Source organism: Leuresthes tenuis, unplaced genomic scaffold (assembly GCF_036924035.1).
Source record: "Leuresthes tenuis unplaced genomic scaffold, fLeuTen1.0.hap1 SCAF_10, whole genome shotgun sequence".
In the NCBI taxonomy this organism is placed as follows: domain Eukaryota; kingdom Metazoa; phylum Chordata; class Actinopteri; order Atheriniformes; family Atherinopsidae; genus Leuresthes; species Leuresthes tenuis.
Window position 1 is genome coordinate 13,402,284 of NW_027325364.1, and position 9,381 is coordinate 13,411,664.

At 40.9% G+C, this 9,381-nt stretch overlaps 1 protein-coding gene across 1 annotated transcript; it reads left to right on the forward strand.

The window, feature by feature from the left end:
* Nucleotide 1: 1 nt before the first annotated feature.
* Nucleotides 2–9,147, forward strand: rnf115a (ring finger protein 115a). Its single transcript, XM_072394198.1, has 9 exons — nt 2–124; nt 3,213–3,271; nt 3,503–3,557; nt 3,781–4,064; nt 4,812–4,880; nt 4,967–5,039; nt 5,114–5,207; nt 6,429–6,544; nt 7,107–9,147. Exons 1-9 carry the CDS (start codon nt 47–49, stop codon nt 7,224–7,226), a joined length of 948 nt encoding a protein of 315 aa, XP_072250299.1. The 5' UTR covers nt 2–46; the 3' UTR covers nt 7,227–9,147.
* The last annotated feature ends 234 nt before the right edge of the window (nt 9,148–9,381 follow it).

Below are 9,381 nucleotides of genomic sequence, written 5' to 3' on the forward strand. Positions count from 1 at the left end.
CACTTTGTGGAGGACCTACGTCAGTGTTTGTGCTGCTCTGGGGAAGATGGCGGAGGCTGCGGCTGTTCCCCCGCATCGGTTTTTCTGTCACTGTTGTAAGGGAGAAGTAAACCCCAAACTCCCGGTAAGTCGGATGGTTTTCGTTCATCTGTCATAATATCTCCTACAAAATGCGCGGCTGTCAAGGCTGCCTTCCGGCAAACGGCCGTTTGTTTCGCCTGCTTGCTACAGCTACACCGCGGTTAGCCTGTTAGCAGTTAGCAGCACTGGTTGTTATTAACTCACTAAATAGACTCTGGTCATTTTTATCCGTTGAAAAACGGACTTTAAAAGCAATCATTGACATGTCTTGTTGGGACTCCATGTTTGATACGATCGGTTCATAGCTTTTTACAATAAGCTTTGGTGAGACACTTTGGAGGTGTTGTTTTTTTGCACACAGACAACAAACAACGGGAAGAACTGTAATATTCGTGTTTTACCCTTTCCTCCAAAGCCACACGTTTACCTACAGTTGACCGGGAGTAGGGATTTTTTTGTTTTCAGTTTTTGTTCCCGTTAAAACACAGACTTGACGCGGTTAGTTGGGGAATTTTCGGGAAGATGTATGTGTACACACGTCATTTTTAGTTTCAGTTTTTAAATAAGCAAGGAGAGTATTGTTACAGCGATTAAGAGGCAGACGAGACTGACATGTCGGCTGACCTTAAATTACAATATGACACTCTGAACTTATGATCTAAATGCACACTTATAACAGCCTTGCTGTTAGTCATAGCTGCAACAAGCTAGTAATGTTTTTTTCTTCACTGTGATCATATTTCAGTGCTCAGTGTTGATCACTGAGGAAGCTGTAGTTTGTAGTACTGTGTGGTCCTGATGTCTGATATTGAGAATATTTATTAATTAGTTGGTTGGTCATCAAAAACTTAGACATCTAATTTCTTTAACATTGAAAAATAATTTAGGAGCCCTAAAAGCTGAAATGTCCCCACACATGTATTAGAGATAATAGACTGTCTTTTGCTTTAAATCTCTTAGTTAGAATAAAACATACCATGTTTTATTATTACAGCAACGCTACGATAAGATAAAAATATGCACTACTTTTGCCATAATAGTGGAAGTTTATACTGTGTCTGTGGTCAGTTGATAAGCTTCAGCTCGACCCACCCCGTTCCTTTGTATATACATGGCCTGGTATTGCCGTCCTTGCGCACTTGGCAGTCTCATTCCAGACTGCACTCATTAGTGGTTCCACTATGGTAGAACGAGCTTCATGTGCTATCAGAGCAGAGGCGTCCCTCTCTACTTGCAAGAATATCTGGAAGACTTGTCTCCTCAGAGAACACCTCCTCTCCTGACACTTTAAATACACCTAACCTGCTCTCACTTGCACTTCTGTGCTTGTTCTACTTCTACTCTGTCGTTTAGATGGATTAATATTGATTCAGCACTCATTGCATAGACCAAGGTCTCTTACTGCACTGAAGCGTAAATGGTATTTTCTGATTTGTAAGTCACTTCGGATGAAGCGTCTGCTGAAAAACTAAATGTAATGGAAATTATGGATATTAGTTGGCCATAATATTCATTTTTAAAAAACTTGTGACTGATGGCATATAAAACTGCTTTTGTGGCTATCACTAATATTGCCCTTAAGTCGGTCCACCTAATTGTTTAGTTGTCATCAGGGCTGTCAGAGTTCTTCTTCAGACTATTAACATTTTGCATAACCGTTGAAATAATCTCCATTTAGCAGTATAAAACAGCTGAATGAGGCTAGCAAAAATGATCTTGTCTTGCTATGGCACCAGCTTTCACCTCCAGTGTTTCAGACACCGTATCACAGCTGTGTGCATATTTTTGCTTTTTAGCCAAATGAAACAGAAGAGTCCAATAATGGGTTTGCAATAAAAAAAAAGTGGCAATCGTAGGCGTTAACAATGCTAATTTTAGACTTATAGTGCCATAAGATGACAATTAAACCGTTAGTTACGATCATTTGTTTTCTAATTAGCTCTCAACTGAATTTTTTTCTGATCACGACTTCCCCAGTTGTCATTGTAATCTTTATTTTTATGGCGCGGCTGCTCTGTCACTGACTCTGAATTGGCTTGCTTGTCTCCTGGACACTCAGTCCTGTGGCATGTCTGCAGTGAGCCAAATGACTGCAACCCCCCAACATTATTACACTACACTACTTAAGGTATCCCAAGAACCATATTTCAGTCACGGATCCATTTATATAACGGAGAGAATAAACTGAGAAAATGACTGACAAAATATGTTTTTTGCTTACCGTGGGAATCCGAGGAAGAAATTAGTTTCAGATCCCCAACTATCACCAAATGAAGCTTATGGAATTTGATAAGTCGTCATATGAGTTTGACGTGTTGGTTAATTCATATTCTGCTTTCAAAAGCAAAAGGAATACTGTGATCCACTTTGTCACAAACATATGTTATACAGCAGGTATCACTCTAATCGCTCACAAATCTTGTCTCTGTGATAAATGACCTCACTTTAGTTTTGTTTTCAGTGTTGAGAGGACAACATATGATACGGCCTCACTAGTTGGCAGCCATGTTTTCCTCATTCTGTCGCGCTGCTTCTTAACAATCAGCACTTTAGGTGTGGCTGGCAGACCAGCTCTACCTCCTGGGTCGCATTCATAAAACACTTGCCGTCATACTTATATGACTGAAATCTTTCTGTTGTTATATTTTGGTGATCTCTCCATCTTTGAAATAGTTTCACAATTTTGGGGCCTGGTGATATTTGTCAAATATAAATGAATCTTTTTGAATGCAGTCTAAATCATGAGAAATTCTCATAAAACATTTACCCTGAAATGTCATATTCTTTAAATTTGAGTTGTCTTGTAATATTTATTGGTAACAGCCTAAATAATATCTCTCAAGTGGAGCTGCAGTAATAAGTTCGTTTTAATACTTTAATACTAATAATTAGTTTTATAGCTATGTAAATACTACAGCTTTTACTGAAGCAAAATGCCAGACAAATGATTGATTCCAGCTTCACCTTTGTGAAAGTCAGCCTCCTTCCTCTGCTTAGTATCTCTATCAAGTGATTATTTGAGGGTAAAAAAATAGCATTTTATACCTTGCATTGTAGGAAATTACAATAGTAATCCTCCCCAACCCTATTTGAATCATCTGTGACTCAGTCTTTGCTTTGACTCGTTTCAGGAGTACATCTGTCCAAGATGTGATTCAGGTTTCATCGAGGAAGTAACAGAAGACTCCAGGTAGGAGACTTTGGTCACGTTGCGTGACGTTTCCAGACGACACGTGACTTTAAAGTCTATAGTGTTGGTCTGTAACAAGAGAAAGAACAATGCTGATGCCGCAGTGTTGAAGCTTTATGCTCGCCGTGCAGTCTTGTTCCGGAATAACACTAAAGGGGAACATATGTGCAGGGTTCAGTCATGGTTGCTGATATTGTGTCTTTTGTCCCCTTATGCGCTGTTTCCCCTCAGTCTCCTAGAGGGTGGGGCAAACGGGATGGATGACACAGCCACACAGTTTGCAGAGGTATGAGTGGATCTAAGGAGTTTTTGGGAGTATTGGACATACAGGATAAAGAAATCTTATAGAAGTGATTGTATATTATGATTAACTGAGTCCTTTTCTTCTCTGTTCTCCTCTCCTTTGTCCCCCATCTGTCACTTCTTTTCTTTTCTTCCACCATTGTTTGTTTTCTGTGTCTCTATCGTTACCCCCCCTCTGCTACTGTCTGATCCTAACATCCCTCCAGCTATGGCACCTCTTGTTACTGGAGCGGCCATTTACAACAGACAGCGACACTCCTGACTCAGAACCTCGGCTCCCTGGAGGACGCCTGGGGGGATTCGGCGATCTGGGAGGTTTGGGAGGTGGATCGATCGGGGGATCTGTCCCTGCAGGGTTGGGAGGACCTATGGGGAGCCTACTAGGAGCGGGGGAACACTGGGGACCAGGGCGTCCTCCTCGTTTGCACAGTCAGAGGAGATACCGGTCCAGAGGCAGCAGTAGGCCAGATCGCTCGCCTGCTGTGGAGGGGTAAGTTATTGACTGGTTCAGCTGCATCATCCTCTGTTTCTTTTATTCTCCGGTTTGTAATGAGAGGGCTTTTTAACATTGTGCCCCTTGTTCTGCGGGGGTTGCAACACATTCTGGGTCCGAAACAGTTGCCTGGTTGATTGTGGCCACTCTATTCAGTGATGTTTTCATCAGACATGCCGTGGCATGTCCCAGAAGCTCCAAGAAGCAACCTGCCACTCTGCTTTGCTTAATATATGCGAATGACCCATTTTGGACAGAGGCCATGTCAACTAGCACAAACTAAATCATTTTCAAAGTGGAGCACCCTTTGTAGACTCCTGATCATATTTCACATCATTACCCCTATGTCACCTGCAGCATAGCAAGTATTTATTTAATTATTCATTTGTGTGTGTGGGTGTCATGGGTAATGAGAAATGTGGCATTTTGGGAAATATAATATGTCACATGACACAACAAATGCTGTTTCCATAAAGGGGACAAAGTGTGTGAATTATCTAGAGGAGTCCTGGGAGTAGGTGAGCAACAGTAAATAAAACAGAAGTATGCCTCCACTGAGTGTGACTTGTCCAGTCAGGCAGACATTATGCTTTGTTTTGAAAAGACGCCTGGTGTGAAATGAAGCGGCGTGAGGGATGGAATAGAACTGCTTCTCGGTCACAACGACATCTGAAAATGAGGTTTCACGATCACAATCGATCTTGGATTTCGGTGATGACTTTGTGTTTCTGTTTGTTTTGTTAGGATCGTACAACAGTTTCTTGCTGGTCTATTTGCCAACTCTGGAGTCCCTGGCTCACCTCCCCTGTCATGGTAAATCAACACGGCAGTAGCATCCCACTGTTAATGCTACTTAAATGCTATTTCACATCAACTTCGGCTGCCTGCGTCTCTTTCAGGACGGGGATGCTGCACTCTAACCCAGGGGATTACGCTTGGGGGCAGGGAGGGTTAGATGCCGTGATAACACAGGTAAACTAAAACCTTGTCTTCTCTCACTTTTTATCGTCTTGAGTTTACAAGTGTGTGTGTGTGTGTGTGTGTAGTTACTAGGTCAGTTGGAGAACACAGGACCTCCTCCAGCTGAGAAAGAGAAGATTTCTTCTCTCCCAACTGTCAATATCTCTCAGGAACAAGCAGGTCTGTCACATCTCATTCCTATCCCCCCTCTCTTACCTCGCTGATTCACAAAGTTTCTCTTTTGCGTGCTTGAAGTGCAAACTGCAGCAGTGCTATCACTAAAACTGTCAGTTAACCCCCTGTGTGTAATTACTTTATTTTAGCAGTTGGCTAAGCACAAACTTTAGGTCATAGCAGCTGTGTGTAATTTTGCTCCTAAGTTTGTGTTTCAACATCTTCGTCACTATTTATTTTTACTAAGAACTGATGGCTTCTTTTAAAGCATTGCTTTAAACCGGACACACCGTTCTTACCTGTTAAAGTCAGTGTTACTGCATACTGTCCATTCACAAAGTAATCATTAATTTTGAGAGCGTATAAAGCTGTTACACAACTTTTAAGGGCCAAAGCAATAAACCAATCTTGCTGCCATCTGTAGTGTTACTTTGTTTTAGTTGTTCGAACATCTACAGAAGCATGTTGTCATGTAATGAAGTAAGCATGTGAATAATTAGTTATGACTAGTTATTGTCTTGTGTTTAAAGTTGCCCGTTAACCTTGGCATTATGAAGTTTGTTCTATGGATTACTTTCTAATTATGTCAGCTTATCTCTCACCCCCCTCCCCATTTTTTCCCACTTTTGTGTGGTTTCTTCTTAACTTCCTCTTTGTGTGCTGTCTTGTATTATTACTCCATTGTAACTACTAGTTATGGTTAGTTGTGCAGCCTAACTTTAAAAAAAACAACTATTTGGGAAAAATCAAAGAACCCTTCTTATGACTTTTGTGGTTTTAATCCTTCAATGAGACTGTTTTGTGTCCTTAAATTGCCTGAATCGTCTGGTTAGACTTTGAATGAGGCATACACAATTTAGACTGCAGCTATACAACAAATTTAAGAAATAAATCTAAGGTTATTGCGTAATATGATGCGGTATGCGCTGCGATAGCCATGTGGGTTGGGCGCAGAGCACACCAAAGCCAGTTGCCGGATGACCAAAAACATCCGGAAGATAACAATTTTTTTCCAGCTGCAGACATGGAAGCGTGATGTATTTGTCAAGCTGTCCCTGGAATTACTGATGAGGAGACAGGCAGCAGCGGGGGTGTGGGTTGCTAATATCCTCAGGGCTAAAAGGCAGCTAAAGGCATGCTAAAACATTTTCTAACAAGGGACTGATGTGGTGGGGGCATTGATATCAGGTGAAAGATAAAAACACATATCCATCTTCACTCCTACAGACTGCTGTATGGAATGTCCAGTATGCAAAGAGGACTTTGCGGTGGGAGAGCCAGTCAGACAGCTACCCTGTAACCACTTCTTTCATTCAGACTGTATAGTACCATGGCTGGAAATGGTGAGTTACCACAAACACAGCAGAACATGGTGTATTCACATTCTTTAGATGTAAAGGAACGTTTTAAACACTTTGATTATCTGGTCATCATCTTGAAAATACCCAGGGTGATTTGATGCTTATTGATGGAGTTCATCTGTGGTCTTGTACCCAGTTCCTTAGTATAACCTGTTTATAGACAGAATTGTATCCTATATAATCAGTGCTCTGCTGGGTTTAAGAATATTGCTGCCAGTTAATTCTGAGATAAAGGGGGGAAGTCTTTTACTACCATCAGATGGTAGTTTGTGAGCACTGTTTTTATAGCACAAACTGATTAATTTCACTACCTTTTCAGTACATTTGAAACTGATATGGATTTGTGACGAACTCTAGATTTAATGGGCTTCTGCATGAGCCCGGATTTTCAGTCTGGAAGTTTCTGTGTCATATATGATTAGTTACCACTCGCATCCAAAGAAGCATCATCATCATCATGACTAAAATTCAGAAAGTCCTCTTGTTAAAACGTCTCTCAGACAGCAACGAGCTAATGTCTGCATTCTGTTGTGTGGCCATGCAGCATGACACATGTCCAGTGTGTAGGATGAGTTTGAATGGAGAAGACAGCAGCAGCCAGACCCCATCAGAGTCCCCCTCCCTCTCTATGGACCCCCGCACACAGGAGAGATGGTCCTTCTGAGACACCCACCTTTCTCATCCCTTGGTTCCCCTCCAACAAAACGCTTCTCACTTCCCTCTGTTCATCTCCGTTGCAGTCATAATCATCTCAAGATAACCTTTTTTTGTATCTCTAATTTCTATTTTAATGCCTTTCTCCTCAATCATGTACCATGCAGACGTCTTAACAATCCACTGTGGTTTGCTTAAACCCCCTTTTTCTTTGCCAAGTGGCACCTCAATTTAGATTAATGTTCGTCCCGCCCGTCTTCTCTGTTTTCGCTTCTCAACCAAACTTCGTCTACATCTTTCTAAATGTACTGCTGCAATACACCATGAAGGGGAAATGCCAGAATTGATATCATTTACCTTGACTTCTGGATGAGCTTAATCCTGCAACTGAGCCCTGAAAGGCACATGGAAAGACTTTAGGGGATATTTTCACCCTTTTGCATTTGCAGAGACAGAACATAACAACATGAACGCCCACTGCTCTCAAGGATTTAAATATTGTTCCATTTTTTTTTGAGGGTTGCATCAGAACGATGTCGATTGAACTCATTTATGTACAATGGCAGTGTCGTATTGGATTGCACTGTAAAGGGGTTCATGTTATTGTGTCAACACATGATGTATTACAATAAAAGAACAAAACAAAGCATTTTATAGGAATGGTGTTGAGTGGCCACGAACAGAAGCTGTGACTTCAGATAACAGGAAGAGATTTGTGGCACCTTCCAGAGGAGTGTACTATGAAGCATGTTCAACACAGCCGGGCTGCCTTTGTGTTAGCTGGACTGAAAAATAACGCTAAACCTTCACTCAGAGATAACAAGTACTATGACTTGAACTCCAGCTTTTCTTTATAGACTGCGCTCTCACACAAGATGGGTGTTTTAGTCATCATTTCACGCTTCTTCCACACAATGCCCATCATCTTTCATTCATTCATTCAGAAGAGCAGGTTGTATGAACGGTGAAATGTGAAAAACAGCAGAAAATTGTGCAAATAACTAAGTTCGTCTAAGTTATACAGTATATGTTATACTGTTTTAGATGCAAACTTTTAACACGATGAAAAGTACACTTACCTCGGACAGCCTCCCATAATGATGTAGCAGTCACGTAAGTCTTTGACCAAATCCAAGGGAAATTGAATTGGCTGAACATTTTCTGATGTGTAGGTCTAGATTTATTTATTTCTGTGTATGTGTTAGATCCGATATCGGCAGCAGACTATAGGACGAATTTGTCGGCAAATCAGGACAAGGTGTGTGAAATTTATTTTTTAAAAATCCGTTCTGATTCACCCAGTGGCAGCTTTGTTCCCATGGTAACGTGATGCAAACGTTCTGCTGTGACTGCAAAGCCTCTTTGGTGGGTCACCAACAGAGAATCTTCACCGGGGGTTTGCCGCACTGGTCAAAAAGGGCTGATTGTTAGTTAAGATTAAAATCGATGGTGGGTCGGATATTTGCTAGATTAAGATATCACCAAGTCGACGTTGTATTGTATGTATAGTTAAATTTGGCGATTAAAATGCCCAGATTTGATCAGCATATTATGCACTGACAGACTTCTAAATAAGAGTTGAAGTGAATTTCTCCTATATTCTCACTTCAAATTATTTTACAATGTCAGACATCGACTTTCGATGCGTCTGCCTGACCACATCTCAGTGCTGTATTAGTCTGAGTTTGCCGTCTACAAACTGCTCTGAACCGCCTTCATGACCCTGAAAGCTCAACATCACCTGCTAAGCCACTGATCTTGCTTCGTAGTGCACCCCTCGGGACTCTTCTCAATCTGAAACTATAAATGTTTTTACCACTGAGGGAATGAAATTAAATCCCTCAGAGTTGGGCCCATTATCTGATGCTTTATTTCACATACCCCTCCTGGTGTATATAATAATAAACAGATGGCATCCCTCTGTCATTTTATTCTTCTGTTTATGACCATCTTTTTGTTTTTTTCCTTTTTTTATGTAAATAACTTTAGTCAAAAAAAAAAAAAACTTAAGGTTTGCAATGATGAAAACATTGAGAATGGAGATGCACATGTGAAATACCTGGTTGTCCAACTGTATATTATATGAAAAAAGTCTATGATGTATTAATAAATTGACAAAAAAAAGACTTAATGTTTTAACTTTCATTGCTTTAAGTCCATTTAAT

Coding starts and splice junctions, on each gene's coding strand:
- rnf115a (XM_072394198.1), top strand. CDS start 47: ATGGCGGAGGCTGCGGCTGTTCCCCCGCATCGGTTTTTCTGTCACTGT. Junction 125..3,212: donor AAGTAAACCCCAAACTCCCG/GTAAGTCGGATG, acceptor GACTCGTTTCAG/GAGTACATCTGTCCAAGATG. Junction 3,558..3,780: donor CAGCCACACAGTTTGCAGAG/GTATGAGTGGAT, acceptor ACATCCCTCCAG/CTATGGCACCTCTTGTTACT.